Here is a 20,410-nt window from a genome sequence, read left to right as displayed (position 1 = left end):
TGAGGTTATTTGTTTATATTAACTAAATATAAACTTTCGAACTTAATTACAATTTTAAGCTTTTATTAAACACTTATAGAAAATAAATAAAAATAGGAAAAACTTCATTATAAAGAAAATTATTTATTTATGTAAACTACTTTTTCCAAAATCTACGGTACAATAAGGCTAAATTATAAATATTTATAAAATATGTCCTTTAAAATTCAAAATTATAGATACAAATTCATTAATTAAGTTTTACACACATTTCTCTATATATAATAATAAAAACATTTTACATGTTAAATAATAGTTGCGGTTACGCCAAAGCCAAGTCGAAATTTGTCATTAGGATGATTAAGAAGTGCTGACACGGCGCAAGCGAGCTGAGCGTTCTTGCCCCCCAGTGCTCTCTGCAGCGTGGCGCCAACAAGTCCGTCGGAGTCCACCGAGCTCCGGACTGTCCATTGATCTGTGTGCCACTCGTAGGCCAACGTCGCTACCGCTCGACGTATCGCAAAACCTACCTAATCAACGAGTAACTTAATATTTATCAATTTACATCGAAAGTCCATACATTAAATTTTAAATATATCATAACATCATTAATTGAAACGTTTAGACCCATTATTCTCTTTAATATTAAGTAAAAATGTAATTGAGAATTAATTGTAAAAGGGCTTGGAGCTTTTTCCACCACGCTGTTCTAACATGGATTAATGAACACATGGGACATAATTTTATTCGTCACATGCAGAAGATGAATTAGAAACGCAAATTAAGCACTTAAAAATCTAGTGGCGCATCTTCGGATATCCGCGCGATCTTCTTGCCCGTAACCGTCCGTAACAGCCTGTGAATGTCCCACTGCTGGGCTAAAGGCCTCCTCTCCTCTTTTTAGAGGAGAAGGTTTGGAGCTTATTCCACCACGCTGCTCCAATGCGGGTTGGTAGAATTCACATGTGGCAGAATTTCAGTGAAATTAGACACATGCAGGTTTCCTCACGATGTTTTCCTTCACCGTAAAGCACGAGATGAATTATAATCACAAATTAAGCACATGAAAATTCAGTGGTGCTTGCCCGGGTTTGAACCCACGATCATCGGTTAAGATACACGCGTTCTTACCACAGGGCCATCTCGGCTTTTTTTTTTTTTTTTTTTTTTTTTTTTTTTTTTTTTTTTTTTTTTTTTTTTTCTTCTCTTTTTTGATCTTCTTGCCCATCTAAACTATATTCATAAATAATAAAAATTATTTTTACAGAAATACGGTTTTATCTTACTACCTCCAACATAGCTGCAACTGTGAGGAAAGGCTTAATGGCTTTTGCATAGCACAAATCTAAGCCTCTGTTTCCTAGCGTTGCGCTGACGGAGTGGTCGTCGCTGACCCAGCGCGCCGCACCGGAAGCCGAGCTCAGTTCCACGGCATGGCCTCTCGCCACAACCTCCGCACCGAGAGATATCTTATTTGTTATGGCCTGCGAAAAATATTACACGTACAAAAAATATAAAATATTATACATAATTATATTTAATACAATTTAGTAAAAATAATAATAATAATAAATATTAATTGTTTCCGAACGTTAGGGATATTCTTAACACTTACTTGTAAATAATGCAGGGCAATAAATTCTTTATTCACAGTAATAACAGATGCAGTAAAGTTATTAAAGTACGCATCGAAAATACTCTCAAAGCTGTATATCTCTGCTTCAGCTAACTGTGCAACTACTGTGGCTCGTGTTCCTTGTGTTGGGCCAACGCGAAGTTCACAACTCATCTGACCACCTGGTGCTGCCTCCAATACGAAGTAGGGTAATCCCATTACATTATTTTTATCCACATATGACAATAATACCTTGTATCCACCTGGTGATACCGAACTAAATGACATAGAGTGTCCCAAAACCCAATTATTCTTAGCACTTTGTTTGAGTGATACACAAGCACCTTCGAAGCATTGCGGTATTCTGTATCGCGCAGCATTGTGTATGTATCGCAGCAAGCCGGGATTGGATGCTCCTTCTGGAAGAGCATGTTCTTTGTCCCTCTCAGAAACGCAACTGGTTCGTGATCCTGTTACGCCAGCACCAGTAATTCCGCGGTCGCTTGCCGATTTCGTGGCTTCTGGACCCCGACATGTACATTTTTGTGACGGCGGTGCATCGCCTCCCGCTTTGTCTGCTGGTGCTGGACACGGTGCATAATTATCTTTCCTTGGGCTATTTGTGGTTGAACATGGATTAGACTTTGCATAAATTGAATCTATTTTTATTAATTTTATCAGATCAGAAATCGATGGTATAAAAAAATTTGCCTGCCTTTCAGTATTACTCATTGTTTTTATGGATTAATAAAATGTGTAATAAAATTAAAGCTTAATAATATGTCAATGGTGACAATTCCTAATAATATTTTTTAAAAATAGAATGTCAGTAAAAATAATGCTTCAATGCCTATATTATTACTAAATATTTACTGACACGACACGCTAACAAAAAGACCCAAATTTTAATTTTTAAGAGCAAGGTATTGTATTAGATTACAAAATCAACTTTGGTGTTTTTAATGTACTTTATTGTAATATTGCAAAGCTAGCTTAATATTTTATACGGTTGTAATATCTATGGGCGGATGAGACTTATGTAAACGATATTTTTTTTCTTATAGAAACATTAGTATTTGTCATCTTCATACATACCTTATTCGTAGATATATAGCTAAGCGTAGCCGTAGCTTCTGAATAACGTCTCGTAGACAACTCTACTTTTGCCAACTTAGGCCATTAATAAAATCTTAGGGAAAATAACTTTTTACATAAATTCACTGTACTCGTCTTTCAAGTGTAAAAATTATATTGTTATGTATGTGTAATATTGTGTTTTTTTTTAATATATGGAGTGGTGTAGCCGTAAAATCGTAGTAGACAAACGGAGTCAGAGATTTTTTTTTTTAATTTGCCCCGGGATGGCAAATGACTCTACTCCACCTGATGGTAAGTGGTAGTAGAGTCCAAACGCGACGACGGCCAGTACAGTCGGGAAGAATGTTCTGTACTAGCCGTCCCCGCCTTGCCGGCCCGCAAGGCTTTTACATTAATAATATTACTATGGATAAAGCGATATTGATTGTGAATATAAGAGATACTCTAAAGATGTTAAGCTGAGTTTGCCTTCGACGGCGACAAGTGTCCATGGTCGGCGTCTCTTTCCTTCAGGTGAACCTCATGCCTGTTTGCCCAAAATTACATTAAAAAAGCTATAATCCAAATACATATGTATGTATATAAAGAAAATATTTTGAACTCTAATTAATTTATTGAATTTCCAGTAAATTGATACGAACTAAGATAAGTTATATTTAAATACGTTTATTAAACTTCATTGGGCTTAGTTCCTTCGCGACTGTCCTCAGCGACTGTTTAGTTAAGCCCTGATTTATCTTTCTCTGTCTTTATTGATTTAACATACGAAAGAAGAAGACACAGCACTGTTTAACTAATCACCCGCTAAACAAATGCAATAAAATGCGCATAAAGATGAAAATCAACTGTTTAATTATAATTAATGTAACGTGCTACATACTTAAATATTAGGGATATGAACAAATGAAATGGTGTTGGCCCTCCGCACTTTTATTAAATATATTATTTTTTGATTGTTTATCGCTTATCGAGCACATAAAGATAATGCTGCTGTTTGCAACGATAGGTATGACAGTGATGTACATATCTAGTATATATATTGTTAAAAGACGTCACGTGATTAAAACTTATAATCGGATGTTTAACAGATGTTGTTGTTTATGATTTGCTAATCCAGAAATGTACGAATATATAGTTTTAATTTTACTCATTTTTGAGGAACAAATATTTTATCAGCTGAAAGTTATCATCATCAAGTTATCATTAATGTTAACAATGATGTATTGTTAACATTAATATCGATATCTATTTATAATATAACTATATATTTGTAAATTCATTCATATATATCAAAACATTCAAAAAAGGCTAGATTCACACGAAGGACGTTGGAATATTCATCTATACTCATAAAAACAGTATAGCTTTTGTTTGGCATTCAAGTAAAATCATCTTATTTTTTTTCAAAGTTTTGGTATCCTTTCAAGAAACGATATTTAATAGCTATATAAAATTTAAATCAATAGGTACCTACACAGACGATTAAAAAAACCAAATGTCCTTCCTAAAATTAAACTTCGAATTCTAAGTGAAATAAAGAGTAAAGAACTTAAATTTAGCCAGTTTATCTCGTCAGCCACCGCCAATAGATAAATGCAAAGTCAAACCGCAAAATATAAATTTGCTTACATCGATGAATGTTCGTAGGACTTAAAACTTAAAAATGCCTACTTAAGTAAAGTACGCGACATTGTAAATGAAGTACATCGAATTTTTAATATTATTGTGTATGTATTTTACATCAACTAGTATGCGTAACTTCTTACATGCGTGGTGAATCGCGTAAGGGTTCCTGTACATGAAACTGGAGCTGCACCGGCGTTTGACCGCTGCCGCGTTTTTAGTACGTCAAAATAGTAAGCGTCAATCATATTATAAAACGGTCAGACTAAGAACTGATTATTTCCATAGATTTAAACAATCTTACCCAACAACACTTCCCTCTCCTGTACTAAATTCTATATCTTCATAGTATTTGTTAGAGATGAAACGGATATGCAACTATCCGACTAATCCGGCATTATTTTGCTTCTTTATCTATCTGTTACGCTTTAACGGCTAAACCGCTGAACCGATTTTGTAATATAATAAAATAAACTATATTTCGAACACAGTAAGTTTTTGTAAAATACAGAAAGACCATACTACCTATCGCTTAAAGTTTATTTGATTTGATTAGTCTATGCCAAAAAACCCAGATCAACGAATTAGTGCATTAATTACTAATAAGTAAGAATGCTACTAAATATAAATATAAATACCTCTTTTTCGTACTAGCTTAAAATTTTGACTGTCTAATGACAGTCTTTACAGTTTATATAATTTGATCTGTCACCCTACTCTTTGTTTACACTTCACACTTATTCGCATTCTATGCAATTGAATTTGTCAATTTTGACATTCTTGACAACTTACAAATTGCATATATATATATAGCAAAGAGTTCAACTTGCGTCACTGCTGGGATTTTTATTATCCTTCGTTAGGTATTATTTACTAAAAGGTCTGACTAAACAAAGACTTAAAAAATGACAAGCAAATTTAGTGCAAAAATTATTGAAATGTTTCGAAATCTTAAATCCGATGCGATACCTCGTCCACCGAGAAATAGCAATAGTGGTTTAAGTGATACAACAGAGACAGAGGCACATAATGAAAATGTCGATTATACTAACCAGGAAGAAATATTTGTGGAACAAGACGATCGAAAAAAGAAAAAAAAGAAACCAAAGTATCAAAAGTCTTTTTCTGAACCATCTCCTGAAAATACTGAGTTTGTTGACGAAGACGACAGACGAAGCAGCAATGCAAGCAGCAATGTGAATACTCAAGGTAACATTATCGGCCATAATTGTCAAAAGTTATAAACTTCATAATTATAAATAAATTATAACTTTATATTCAACTTATTGCTTAGACCAAAGTATTCCTGTAATATCTGTGTGATTTTGATCAACTATAGTATTTTGTTCTAAAATGTAAATATAATGATTTAATAACTGTAAATTACTTCTAATAAATAAATAATTAATAAGTATACTTATTTAAATAATATGTTTCTAATAATTTTTAATACAATGATTCTTAGCGAGTGGCAATGTCATTAACATTGTAAACTCCAGAAATGTGCGTTGTGGTAATGAGTTTGTATACTACATGGGACCAGTCCATGGTAACCCTGGCAAGCCAAAGACACCAAAATCCGAATCTGATGATGAAGAGCCTATTGAAAAAACTAAAGACATAATATTACTATTAGAGACCAAACACAAGGTATGTTTAATAATTAAAACCTATTTTTTTAGGTATTTTATATAACTTTTCTACATCATGTGCTTTCCTTAAGTCATTCTCGTGAAAAATCATTAAGCATAATTGTTTTAAGATGGAAAATTTGTATGAATGTGTGAAAGTGCAATGATGTATGAATACAAATGAACTGATATAAATAACACATAAAAAAACAGCACTATTGTAGTTATTGTAGTTAAAACAAAAAGTAATAGACATTATATGACATAGGAAGATGATATTAGGATAACAGTAGATTTAAATTGGAGATGGGTTGCATGAAAACAATGGAAAATGCTAGAGGAGGCTAATGCCGAGAGGCCTACTAAGACTACAGGCATCCTTTAGAACTGTAGCTTATATTTGTTTTTTTCAGAAAAAGGGCTTTATTACTTTACAATTCTTATTCTAGTTCACTTGAATTCTCGATCAATTTATTATTCAACCACTTACGGTTTTGCTTTCAATTGTGCCGAAAATGTACACACTGTTTTTCTTTGCTGAGGTAAAACCTTTATTGAAATGTCTTTGTTGATAGTATTACAAAAATTCTCTATTTTTTAATTGTAAATCAAAATATTATAGAGTAATACAATGGGCCCAATTGCTAGCACTATACAAGTTATCAGGAAACTGCTTAAAGTTTTTATATCAATAAGAAAAAATAATTAAACAAATCAAGTCCATACTTTAATCAGTTTTTACTTTATAAAATATACAAGCTTCAACATAGTTTTTTTTTGTTTAGAATAAATCCCTAATAATAGCTTGTTAGAAGGATATTTATTTCATAAAAAAGCATTAAAATAAATCCCCATATATATTAAGAATATGTTTTATTACCTTATTTTAATTTTACTTGTAATAAGTATATTTTTTTAGCCTGAACATGAGTACATAGATTTAATATCAAAGAATCTTGGTAAAAACTGGCACAGTTTCTTCAGAAGACTTGGTTACAAACAAGGGCAGATAGAAACTGCTGAAATTGACATGGCAAAACATGGAGTTGCTGAAGTAAGTATAACAAAGGTTATAAATAAGCTCTGTTCCATGCAAAAGATGTAGTATGTTTGCAGAATAAATCCTGGGCAATTGAGCTTGAATAGTATATAATACTATTAAGACTTCAATTGGGAATTCACATTTAGGAAGTTATAAGGAGCTTTAATTCGACTTAAATTCAAGTACTAAATAGCTGTTGAAATTTTTATTGATGTTACCATAATATTATGCATATTTTATAAACAGCATGCTTTTTTAAAAATGGGCTTTCTTTGTACATGTTATTAGAATAAAAATAGGGTTGCAACACTTGGTCCTTCGAGCTGGATTTTATTTATGGTTTCTTAGTTTATCATAGAAAGCGATCTTTATTGAGATCTTTCCCGAAATCCATTTATTTAAACAAGTTTTTGTAATCACCAAAAATATATATTTTATAAAAAAAAGGTTAAATATTTCTGTATACTTTCCAGGCAAGATATAGGCTTCTATTGGATTGGATAAGGAACGACGATGATGGTACTCTAGGCAAATTGGCAAATGTTTTGTGGGAAGGAGGAGAACGACTAATTGTCAAAGAGTTGGCAGCCATATACAAGAAAGACAAGTGATAAAGGAAAGCTGGATCATACTATTAATTAATAGTATAAAGAGATTAGTTATCTTTTTGAGATTTTTTTTCTATATAACTATTTGAGATAGTACTACATGTACATGTGCTGCATTTAATAATTGCAAGATATCAATATGTTTCGTGATAATAAGTTGAATTCTACATAAGTCTATTATTCTTAAACAGATATACCATCCATTCCAGATAAAATTAAAGCAAATGCGCTCAATTAAATATTACATTAAAATGTTTATATTTAAGTTTTTTTGGTGCTTAACTTCGCTATTGTGATAACTTTATAATTGATAAGTAAACAATCAAAGTTAATGAAGTTTTTGATATTGTTTTTAAATTTTGAACATTTCTTATAGGTTATTAATAAAATAGTAAAATTTCAATTTTTGATATTAAATCAAAATTTATATACTTATATAAGGAATTTTAATAACTGAATAAAAAGTAAAATACATATTTACTTATTACTTAGCTAGTCATTTAAAATGAAATATGAATAAGAAAATGTATTTTGGATAATATTTTAATTAAAGTATTTTAACGTTTTTGTATTTTTTATTGTAATTTTAGTGGCAGTATACAGTCAAAATACCTTTGAAACAAAAGAAACTATATCAAAATGGGTTTATCCGTATAGGAACTATACAATCTTACATCGAAATACAAAATTTTGTGGGTAAAAATTATGTTATGATAAAAAATAGAAAATTTACATTTTAGTAATTTAAACTAACGAGTAAGAAGTAAATAACGTTTGAAATAATATAAGAAAAACAAACGTATATGAGTATATTAGGTAATGACAAGACTCGCTTCATTTTATTCATTATCAGTGTAACCTCGTAACCGGTCGCACGACTTTTATACATAGTACATAAAAATAAATATGCCACTTCCAAAGAGTGATGGACTTAAAATCGTACAAATCGACGTCAAAGACGTAAGATTCCCTACTTCATTGGGAGGCCATGGATCTGATGCTCTGGTAGGCAATATAATCATTTATATTTCTTAAATTTAATTTATTTATTTGTATAAAATGCAGTTTAAGCTATGCAAAATATGTATACAGCAATTTATTTTTCTTGTATGTTGTATATAAACACTTGTACAACTGTCCGAAGGTGAAAGAGATCACTCTTGAGCGAAAAGGGTTTATTTGTACCATTTATTATTATTTTTTTATTGTAACTTTTGTCTTAGTGTGTAATAGTGTGTTTATTATTATGTGAAACGCTTTTAACGACCACTTGATTAAATTTTACGTAAGAATGATCCGCCTTACTTATGTTTATATTATTATTTCAGCGGGTATTTAGTGAAATACTTATCTCTCTCTCTAACATCATTGATTGATGAAATTCGAAAGATGAAGACGCATAATTGTGTAACTACTAACTAACCACCCCCCTAAACAACATTTAAATAAAATCGGATTTGTAAACTTATAGCGATGGTAATTTTATGAATTACTAAATTATCCATTGACCATTCCATGTGTGAAAATATTAATATAATAATTTAGTATTTATTATTTCGTCACGTCAAATATTGGTACCAGAGAAATAGTATATAAACCTACATTTTATTAGTATCTCAGTTTATACAAATAATAATTATCGTCATAATTTAAATGGAAATAAATTACTTACGTTTTTAAGTCCTGCTTAATTTCATTAAGCAGAATTCATATAACATTTTTAGAATGTCGTTGAGGTATTTCAAGTCATCCATAAGACATTTCAACCATCATTTTAACATGATATAAAATTTACTTTTATTGCACGCAGTGAATATCATCTATATATTTTGATGCTGTTATTGTTTAGCTATTTTAACTTGTTTTAACATGAATCATATCGTTTTTCTGAGATAGGTCAGTAAAAAAAACATTTAACATGTAGTAAATATATGTTAGTTTAACAATATGATGTCTTCCTCACCGACTTCAACAATGACGTTTGACGACATTCTCAACGGAGACTAGCCTATTCGCAGAAGATATTATGCGCAGGTGTACTCGTAAATAAAAATGTGTACTCTTTTTTGAATTTTCCCTAACTTAAATTTGAACCTAGGACTACTAAATCTACAGCCGTATAAGCTAGCTATTATACAAACGAAGCTATTAAAAAAGTTAAATTTATACAGTATCCATTTAAATATAAATTTTCCAATACAGCACACTGACCCTAACTACTCTTGTGCATACGTCACAACGACCACTGCGAATGGCAAGCAGGGTTACGGGCTAACGTTCACGTGCGGCCGGGGCACTGAGATCGTGGTGCTCACGGTACGAGCTATGAAGAAGTTCATCATGGGACGCAACGCTGCTGATATATTTTCAGACTTCGCAGGGTTTTGGCGCATGATCACAAATGACTCTCAAATGAGATGGGTAATTTGATAAACTATTAATAATGCCCCACTGCTTGCCGTGGGAGTTAGTTCCACAAGATTTTATAAAACCAATTCTCCTCACTGGACACAAGCCCTACTAGGCTTTGTGCAAGCTCGTCTGGGCACCTGCCCAGACCTACCACCCACTCATCAGATATTCTACCCTAAAACAGCAGTACTTGGTATTGTTGGGTTCCGATTTGTAGGGTGAGTGAGTGTAATTACAAGTACAAGGAACATAACATCTTGGGTCCCAAGGTTGGTGGCGCGTTAGCGACGTAAGTGATGGTTAACATTTCTTACATTGCCAATGTCTATGGGCGTTGGTGACCACTTACCATCAGGTGGCCCGCAGAACATGATAAATTAGCGGCGCTCAACAGAATTTGAACCAACAATCTTCAATCCATCTCGAAACATGAAAATTACATAATATCCACTAAGATTTAAAAAATATCATAAAATTTCTTTAAGTTATCCTAAATGTGATATACTTTATGTTAAAATTAAAACTCGTTACGTGTTATTATAATTGAATCATTCTTTAAATTTGTTTATAGCTTGGTCCTGAAAAAGGTGTTGTACATTTGGCAGTCGCCGCCATACTAAACTCACTTTGGGATTTGTGGGCAAGATTGGAAAACAAACCCCTTTGGAAATTGTTAGTTGACATGTCACCTGAGGTTAGAACATCTATTGTGTTTTGTCATACAAAATAACTTCGTCTTGACACTGTCAAGACTGTTTTTTTATAGCTATATATTTAAATGTTGTGAGTAAATTAGATGCCACAATTATTTCAAACAAATAACTTTATAAATTATTATTTAACCGCGTCTTTCTTAATTTGTGATTTAAAATAAAAACATTATAAAGCATAAGGTCATCTTACTGGACCTTGTTATCGTGTTTTGTTGCTGTTTAAGATATGTACGACCATTTTATTGACAGGAGCTGGTTTCGACGATCGACTTTCGTTACATTACTGATGTTCTTACTAAAGAAGAAGCCATACAAATCTTGAAAGATAAACAAACAGGGAAAGATGGTAGAATAAAAGAACTTTTAGAACAAGGTTACCCTGCGTACACAACTCAAGTGGGTTGGTACTGTTTATCAATGTATTATAAACCTCGCATCTTAATTATCTTATATAATATTAACATTTCACGATACAAAAGTCTTGTAAAAGTATGTTTGAATAAAAATAATTTGATTTGATTATAAAGGCATCTGCATAGATCCTACCTACTTATAGCCGGCGTACTGTGTTTGTGTATATTAGCGGATATTAATTAAACCCGTATTTCTTTCTCTGTTTGCAACAATCATTTGACATCCGAAAGAAGAAGACAGCATTGTTTAACTAATCACCCCCCTCTGATCATAGATGCCGTGTTCGCGAGTTCCATCTACCAAATTGCTATTCGATATCTAGCAATCTTTAGATAAAAATAAAATTTTGTGTTGTTTTTATTTCTTAACCAGTGCTTACATTTTAAGGTTGGTTGGGATATAGCGATGAACTTGTAAAGCAACTCTGCGAAAAATACTTAAGTCTCGGTTTCGAACACTTTAAAGTAAAAGTTGGGCTCAATTTTGAGGACGATTATAGACGATGCAGCCTTGTAAGAAAATATATAGGCGATGATAAATTTTTAGTAAGTTTTATTTTATTTATTTATAATAGAACATTATATGTTTTTTTACGTTATAGGTACATTACAAAGCCTTCGGTTACTAGTGTACACATAATACTACTTAGGTAGTCACACTTTGTGCAAGCTCGTCTGGGTAGGTACCACCCACTCATCAGATATTCTACCGCAAAACAGCATTACTTGATATTGTTGTGTTCCGGTTTGAAGGGTGAGTGAGCCAGTGTAATTACAAGCACAAGGGACATAAAATCTTAGTTCCCAAGGTTGGTGGCGCATTGGCTATAAGCGATGGTTGACATTTCTTACAATGCCAATGTCTAAGGGCGTTTGGTGACCACTTACCTTCAGGTGGCCCATATGCTCGACCACCTTCCTATACTATAAAAAAAAAAAAGTATGCAAATACAGACTAGTTAACGCACAATAACTTTGTATTTAAAATAATTTTGAAAATTAACCTATTATTTAAAATGAAAAATAACGTACAAAGATATTAGAAATAAAATAACTTCGATAATAAGTACTGCATTATTCCATTTGAGTGTTAAGTATTTTAATAATTTTATATATTGAATAAAATAAATATATACAACCTAAGAAATTTAAATAAAAACGAAATGAGCCAGCCACCGTTAGGCAGTAGTCAAACCATTTTCTTTGTTAGCCACAATAATGGCGGTAATTATGTAAAACTATATTTCAGATGGTGGACGCAAATCAAGCGTGGAGCGTTGACGAAGCTATAGAATGGATGAAGAAATTGGCGCCTTTGAAGCCGATGTGGATCGAGGAGCCCACTTCTCCCGACGACGTGCTCGGACACGCTGCTATCGCTCGAGCCTTGAAGTAGGATCTTTTAAATCATAACTCAATATGTACTTTATTTGTAACATGGGTGTATTATGTAAGCAGCTGATCACTGAATTAGTTGACTTTGATCAACGACATACTGATTTATTGTATTGCCCTCATTCTTTTAATTTCAGAATACAGGACAAATCAATGTTAAGCTTTCCTCCTTTTATTTTATAATTAAAAACTAAAATCCAAGTGATTATTTGCAGACCGTACGGTATAGGTGTAGCGACAGGCGAGATGTGCGCGAATCGCGTGATGTTCAAACAGTTCCTGCAAAGCGGTGGTATGCAGTACTGTCAGATAGACTCTGCTCGGATCGGAGGCATAAACGAGATCCTATCCGTTTACCTCATGGCGGAGAAATTCAAAGGTAAGATTTTCGACTCGACCTTTCCTTTCTCGACATCGTCAAAGTCCTAACCCGAATGTACCCTCCCTCCCGCGCAGTGAGCGTGTGTCCGCACGCTGGCGGCGTGGGACTATGCGAGATGGTGCAGCACCTGCAGTACTGGGACTACGCATGCGTGTCCACGCGCATGCGCGGCCGTCTGCTGGAGTACGTGGACCAGCAGCACGAGCACTTCCACGAGCCCTGCGTGGTGCGACGCGCCAGATATATGGCGCCCGAGGTGACTTCTCAAATTCAATCGTCAGTTATTATGAATAATCGAAATGTTGTTAACTTATGGATAACTTTCGCAGGCGCCAGGCTATAGCACTCACTTTCTACCAGACACATTGGAGAAATTCTCATATCCCAATGGAACCGAATGGCAGCGTATGTTCAAGGAGGGTATATTCCCATTGCCAGATGAGGCAGAGCTCGTTAATGTTTAAAATAAAATAAATAATTTTTACAATATAACATCTTTATTCTACAAACATGCCATCACAGTTACAGAATATTACTAAAATGATTAGCATATAGTAAATGCACAATAGTACCTTAACATATAAGACTGTCCTGCAATACTTTGATATTATTATTGTATATAAATAAATATAAAATAAACATGTTACCAAAATCTAAGTTTAATATTCCTTCCTTTCAAGTTTTTTTCGAGAATGCAAAAGCACTAAGTTTCGACTGTTTCGGTGCGTTAGTTACCGGGGGCTCATCCACTACATCATCGAGTTTCCTCTTCTGGCTATTATCGTTCGATTTAGTCTGGAGGCTTTTGAAAGTTCTCACACAATGCCGAGTCAGCTCAGAAGGTGTTAGATCAGAATTCTGTTCTTCTAACAATGACTTGTTACGCGAAAACCAATCAACGAACGCTTCTCCAACTTGAGGTTTGAGAGGCTACAAATTTTTAAATAGTCAATATATTAAATCCATGTGAACTTAAAAGCAATATGATGTATGTATATTAAAATGTAAAAATTTTTAATAGGTAAGCTGACTGACCAATCACGTGATGGTAAGTGGTCACCATCACCCATAGACATAGGCATAGAAAGAAATATTAATCAATATTACATCAACGCATCGCCATGCTTGGGATATTTAATATGTTATGTCCCTTGTGCCTGTAGTTACACTGGCTCACTCGTGAAGTTGTGTAAGATGTATGAGGCGTTATAACCATACTTACATCATTATTCTCGGTTTTATCTTCTACTGCATGCACTTCTACAAGTGTCCTCTCAGTTAAACTTAGTGGACTTTGAACTGCTTTGGTCGAGTCTGTTTGTCTTTTAAATGGATTTCTTGCTCCTCCGGGTGAAGATTTTATCGGCTGTAAGCATCATTTACATGATTGTTATTTCGTTAATATCAGATTTATCCAATACAAAATGCAAATTAGGCAAAAACTTAAAAAATATACTAACAACAGGTTTTATGGGAGTGTCGTTTTCAATTTTCTTCTTAGTTGTTTTTTGTGGTATGATCAAACTCGCGTTCATATCTTGCACTGAATTAGTGATGTCATCTGTTTCCTGACTATCAAGCGGTTGGGAATGTAAGTTTTGGGCAACATTCAGATTATCGGATTCCCGTTCCCATGTTTCAGCAAGATTTGACAATTTTTCCGCCAAATGCATTCGACCCAAGCGTGATGCGTACTTCGCCGCGAGTGGTAGGAGACGATCGTCCCTCAGCAGCTCCATTAATTCGAGAGCCCTCTGCTCTATTTCACTACGGCAAGCGAGCTGTAATTATTGTTAGATTCATATAACATCACAATATACACAATTCAAGAACATATTAGAACATTGAACACTTTGTATACTTAATACTGTTTCAAAACCTTTTCAAGTATCAAACAAACTAACAATGAATATTAAAAATTCAAATATGATGTAGCTGAGATGGCCTAGTGGTTGGAACGCGTGAATCTTAACCGATGATCGTGGGTTCAAACCCGGGCAAGCACCACTGAATTTTCATGTGCTTAATTTGTGTTTATAATTCATCTCGTGCTTGACCAACCCGCAGCATTGGAGCAGCGTGGTGGAATAAGCTCCAAACCTTCTCCTCAAAAGGGAGAGGATGCCTTAGTCTAGCAGTGGGACATTAACTGGCTGTTACTGTATGTATACAAATATGATAATTTTTTGATAATGAATTGACATTCCTTGTTTTTATTATTATTTACAACTACACAATTGTTTAACAATAACAACTCTACTTACATATAAACTACATACTAAGATTTAACTGACATATTATCATTAATATATATAAACTATGAGAGTTAAAATTAAATCTTTGTATTTCGTTAGTTAATAATATGTCAAATCATTAGGAAGTATTAAATTGTCTGTGGTTTCATCCTAATATCTTTATTTAGATATAGTATTGACAGAATTTCACAAGGCTAGTTGTGTGGGTCTAAATCGAATAACTCTGTCATAATTAACACTTAGATAGTGAAGTTACATAAACAAAACAAAAACCTTTAGTGACGAAAACATAGTTAGAAAGCACATCTATGAATGGAAACTACAGGCGATAAGCTATGCTGTACTAAAATCCAGGGAGTAGTAACCATATAACAACATGGCAAACTGCATGTAACAGGCATGTACGAGGGGTGTAAAAATTAACTTCTTTAACCCTTCAAACATTTTGTTTTATCCCCAAAATGTATCGAAATAGTTTATTGATATAATTTTGACATAAAATTACTAAAATTCCTCAAGGATTTTATTTCAATAAAAGTTTCGATCTCGTGTTTGTGTAAAACAACCAAAAGTTATTCTATGGAACCTACGGCAAATAGCTTGAGAGCAGTTTCTCTCGCAGTCTTCACGTCCACGTCGGGACTGGTGTGCGCCCAGCGGACCAGCTGCTCTTCGTACTGTCCCTTCTCCGTGTCTAATTCACAGAGTGGGATCTGGAAATAAGAAATAGATAATTACTTAATTTAAATTATTATAATTACCTTAAAATGTGTTTAATATGAACACCTTATTCGACGTACCGTAAAAGCTTATTTACGGTAAAAATAAAACCGCTGATTCTAATTAAGTATTTAGTCAGGAAGTGTCTATGAATTGATTTGTTTTTGGTGAATTATTTTAAGACATAGATTCTGAGCGAAATATCTACACAAACACATATATTATATGCTAGTATTAGTAAAGAGTCGAACCTTTTGAAATTCTAATCTTCACCAGTTTGAATTTTCTGAGCTCAGATAGAAGCTTCAATTGATTCGATAAACCGTATGGTAAGTTTCAAATAACTATGTACACACCTGTAGCGGTAATTCTGTGACTATGGGTTTAGGTACAGTCACAGGGTACGAAGATCCTCTACATAATATTGCGCGAACTTTTTGTGTGCTCTCGCAGACCTAAAATAAAGATAAAAAAAAAACTAAATATCAAGATACCTAATACTTTACTTTATACTTTATTGTACACCACAAATATTAAAAAAGAAAAAAAAGTTACTTAACACATGGATACAACCTTTTTACCATACAACTTTGGCAGACTTATTGCTACATAGCAAACTCTTCCAGACCACGAACAGCGTAAGGAACTACTCATAAGACATGAGGGAGGTGGTGCAAGTAATAATATTAAATAAAATAACATACATATATAACAAACAAATACATAAATTAGCACTCACTATGATCGAAATGTACCGTAAATTATCACAATGAAAAATAAATAACCTCGGGAGCGTTATACTCGATCGGCGTCACTCACCACCATACGACACTCCATCGGGGACAGGATTACTCTAACGTAAATCCGAACGCATAACACAGCGTGTAAAAATATAAATATATATATATATATATTTGACAACATCAGTATTCACCGACCGACACGACGAACCAGGAATCGGAGTCCCCGCGGCGGTGCGCGGCCGTGTCGGCCAGCGGCACCCAGGCGCCCGTGGCGTCGCGCAGCGCGCGCACCACGCCCGCGCTGTCCGCGCTCACGGCGCCGGCGGGCCCGCAGCCCAGCCAGCTCAGGCGCGCGCCCTCGCTCAGCGCCAGCGCACACGAGCGCACGCGCCCGCTGCGCGCGCACACGGCGTCCAGCCACAGCCGCCCGCCCGCGTCCAGCGCCACCGCCAGCCGCGCGCCGCGCCCCGCCAGCGCCACCGCCGTGCCCGCCAGCGACAGCACCTGCGTGCGGAGCACTGTGTAAGCGAGCCCACTTCCGACACATCCGATACGAGTATTTTGAGGAAACGTTCACTGATCGTTTGTTAAGGTAGTATATCGGAGGAATGTATTGACTCTACAGATCTGATCTTTGTTTTGTAATCATATAAAATAATTTATATGTACCTGTCTCTGTGTGCCCAGAGGGGTAAACAGCCTGAGAAATCTAGCGTCGGTCGCACACGCGACGACGTCCGTGGTGGCCACTAGACAGACTATTTCCTCAGTGTCCGGCATCGACACGCTCCACTCCTTGCTGCTTCCCACTAGCGATATACATACCAGCTTACTGTGGAATAAAAAAAAAATATTTACGTAATTAATCCACTATATACTAAAATTCATATTTCCTTATTATTTTTTTATATGTATTGTTTTAAGTTAAAATAAACCTGGGTGTTGGGCACGCCAATGCCAGAACAGTCGAAGACAGACTCGCCATGGTGTGATTTAGATAGTTGTTAAGGTGGATGCCATGATGCAGGTTTGAATCATGGAATTCTACATCAATGCTTGACTCTCCATTTTCAGCAGTGTGACAGCGGACTATGCCAACATCGTTCCAGCACATATATCTAAATAAGTTTAATTTATTTAGTATTTAATATAATAATAATATAATTTTTTAAGTTTGCTATAATACTACTAAATCTAGTTATTCAAATTTTTTTATATTATACATTGTCATAGCTAAACTAATTTAACCTGATTAAAATGATCATTAATCACTATCTTTTTCTCATATTGAAAAGGGCTAAATAAAAAATTATACCAAATCTTATTTTACTTATAAATTGTGTACCAAATAATCAGCCATATCAGGTAACACACCTAAAAAAAAACAAAAACTAACCTATGTTCAAGGTGTATTGGTGTAGAAGAAGGCTGGAATGGTGCTTGTACTGGCACATTCGCTGGTATGTGGTCTATCACCCTCGATGGAGGCCTGGAGTCATCCTTCTCAACCAAGCCAAGAGTTTCATTCTTTAATTTTTCCAAAGATATGGCATTGTCATCATCACTTTCATAGTGTTCAATTAAGTTATCCAATATTTCATCATTATCTAAAAAAATTATCAGTAAAATTTAATGAATAGAATTTGATAACATTAAATGATTATTTAAAAACATACCATACTTAATTTTTTCATCCTTTAGGCATGAAAAATAAATAATTTCATTTTAAAAAATAACAAAAAATACAAATTGAAATACATATGCATGCAAGTTATTATAATATCTAAGTATCTGTTCTTACCATCATCCTTGTCAACCGTTTCAACATCTTCACTCTCTGTTTCACCAAATTTGGAACTATCTCTGCCATAGCAGTTAACCAACATTCCTAGTTGACCAGCTACATCACAGTACACAAGCACTCCATTACCTATAAGAAATAGTCAATAAATAGGTGTTATTTGTATAAAATGCTGACAATATTAGATTATAGTGACATTAAAAATTTGTAAATTTAACAATTTTTTTTATAAATTTACTTCGGATCTATGATCCCAGTGTCTTAATAAGAAAATTACTAATACACTAAGGTTCCATCAAATTACTCTTTTTAAAACCTCGATTGTGATACATGCTAACAATTTTATAGCTTATTCATAATATAGTAATTAAACAAAATTAAAAATATAGACAACAGTTAATATATATAAGATAATTTGTACCTTTAGGATTCCATGCCATAGCAGAGACATTGTGTGAAGTGGGATGTTCAATAATACCCATGCATGTCCCTGAGTCCACTTCCCAGATAGCTATCTGACCAGCTACTGTGCTACCGGATAAATACTGGCCACATGGAGAAAATAGGCATTGAGATATGGCACATTTTATCTGTAAAATAAAATACATTGAATTAGACCACACAGCGATATATATGAAATTTAAATTGTCATTATTTGTTTAGTTCTGAAGTGTGGGACAATAAAACATATTCTTTCTTACTACAATATATTTATAATTCAGTAAATTTTTGTATGTCCTTAAAGTGAAATTTAATAGTTTGTCATATTATCTAACCTAGATATACTTACTGTGCTATGAGTGAATGTCATTCTTTGACTAAAATTCTCACAGCTTAATATAATGATTTCTCTGTTACTCGGATAAGCAAGATACTTTCCTTCAGATGGTTCGAAATCCATACGGCCTAGAAAAGATGATCTCAATAAGTATGACATAACATACAATATTTGAAACAAATAAAACTAATGCAACATATTCGCTGTAGCTTACATAAAACTTTGGCAGAATAAAAAGTGTTTATTTTCGGAACACAGGAGATTTCTTTAATGATTTTCTGTGTGTCTATATCCCAGACACGAAGAATACCATCTCCAGATGCCGTACAAGCATATTTCATTTGTGGACAAATAGCCATGCTGAGTACAGGACCCTTGTGTTCAGACATCACAAATAGAGGGGCACCACCTTCCAGACTGCAGATTTTTGCTTCCATATTCTCAGATGTGCATCCTAAAGCCTAGAATTCAAAAATTTCAACCTTTATTTAACTGTAATATTTTAATTATACAATGTTGACATTGTAAATTATTGATGATGAAAATATTGATTTAATGTAGCAACTTACTTCTATTTTAGGTTTTGACATGATTTGAGTAATTGGTGCTGTAAACCTGGATATTATTCCATCTTTATCAAATGCTGGAAATGTGTATGCTTGCACTGCATGATTGTCAGTAGCGACATATAACCTGTGGTCTTTAAAACATACAGCCAGAGCACTCTCCCCAACACAATGTGAGTTGGGATCATCATCCTCAATATCTAACCAAATCCTAACATCACCATCATGACCACAAGTAATAATGTGTCTGAAAAAAAATAGAATTCATCTTTTCATACATTCTCTGTGAATTATTTCACAGAATCGGAATACAAAAAATTAACTACAAATGTTTTCATTTAAAGTAATAATTACATCTTGAGTTATTATATTACTGTAAAAATAAAAACTCACCGACCGTCTTCAGTATAACACACATCGGTGTGACCCTCAGCGTGAGCATATCGAAGCGGTTTACTGTCGATTTTCATTTTGGTGTTTTTCTTTCTGATTTTTATTATTAATCAAGTAAAAGTTTAAATATGTGTTAGTACGAAATTACAATTAATTTCGTCACATGATGATATTTCTCAATTATGCACACACATGTATAACAATAAGAGTAATAAAAAAAATGTTTAAAGCAATTTATTTAAG

The 20,410-nt window shown here is 33.9% G+C and overlaps 4 protein-coding genes across 4 annotated transcripts; 2 read left to right on the top strand and 2 right to left on the bottom strand.

Annotated features, from left to right (window-relative positions):
* Nucleotides 1-162: 162 nt before the first annotated feature.
* On the bottom strand, nt 163-2,326 carry LOC126769733 (mitochondrial import receptor subunit TOM40 homolog). Its single transcript, XM_050488652.1, has 3 exons — nt 1,595-2,326; nt 1,269-1,463; nt 163-509 (listed from the first exon to the last, which is right to left on the bottom strand). The coding sequence occupies exons 1-3, from the start codon at nt 2,324-2,326 to the stop codon at nt 285-287; spliced, it is 1,152 nt and encodes a 383-aa protein (XP_050344609.1). The 3' UTR covers nt 163-284.
* Nucleotides 2,327-5,123: 2,797 nt separating this feature from the next.
* LOC126769795 (uncharacterized) lies at nt 5,124-7,907 on the top strand. The gene is made up of 4 exons (XM_050488708.1): nt 5,124-5,524; nt 5,781-5,965; nt 6,866-7,000; nt 7,462-7,907. The coding sequence occupies exons 1-4, from the start codon at nt 5,221-5,223 to the stop codon at nt 7,597-7,599; spliced, it is 762 nt and encodes a 253-aa protein (XP_050344665.1). The 5' UTR covers nt 5,124-5,220; the 3' UTR covers nt 7,600-7,907.
* A 537-nt stretch (nt 7,908-8,444) lies between these two features.
* Nucleotides 8,445-13,421, top strand: LOC126769785 (mitochondrial enolase superfamily member 1-like). Its single transcript, XM_050488699.1, has 9 exons — nt 8,445-8,601; nt 9,799-10,017; nt 10,580-10,702; nt 10,971-11,121; nt 11,523-11,680; nt 12,384-12,526; nt 12,745-12,908; nt 12,986-13,167; nt 13,241-13,421. The coding sequence occupies exons 1-9, from the start codon at nt 8,503-8,505 to the stop codon at nt 13,373-13,375; spliced, it is 1,374 nt and encodes a 457-aa protein (XP_050344656.1). The 5' UTR covers nt 8,445-8,502; the 3' UTR covers nt 13,376-13,421.
* A 122-nt stretch (nt 13,422-13,543) lies between these two features.
* On the bottom strand, nt 13,544-20,410 carry LOC126769775 (WD repeat and HMG-box DNA-binding protein 1). Its single transcript, XM_050488695.1, has 15 exons — nt 20,168-20,410; nt 19,778-20,021; nt 19,423-19,669; nt 19,221-19,336; nt 18,852-19,020; nt 18,431-18,559; nt 18,026-18,236; nt 17,565-17,747; nt 17,299-17,461; nt 16,825-17,133; nt 16,243-16,341; nt 15,757-15,879; nt 14,372-14,692; nt 14,134-14,277; nt 13,544-13,841 (listed from the first exon to the last, which is right to left on the bottom strand). Exons 1-15 carry the CDS (start codon nt 20,242-20,244, stop codon nt 13,587-13,589), a joined length of 2,790 nt encoding a protein of 929 aa, XP_050344652.1. The 5' UTR covers nt 20,245-20,410; the 3' UTR covers nt 13,544-13,586.

The sequence above is a fragment of the Nymphalis io genome, chromosome 1 (genome assembly GCF_905147045.1).
Source record: "Nymphalis io chromosome 1, ilAglIoxx1.1, whole genome shotgun sequence".
Classification (NCBI taxonomy): domain Eukaryota; kingdom Metazoa; phylum Arthropoda; class Insecta; order Lepidoptera; family Nymphalidae; genus Nymphalis; species Nymphalis io.
Note: the sequence above shows the minus strand (reverse complement) of the source record. Positions and strands in the feature narration are given on the sequence as shown.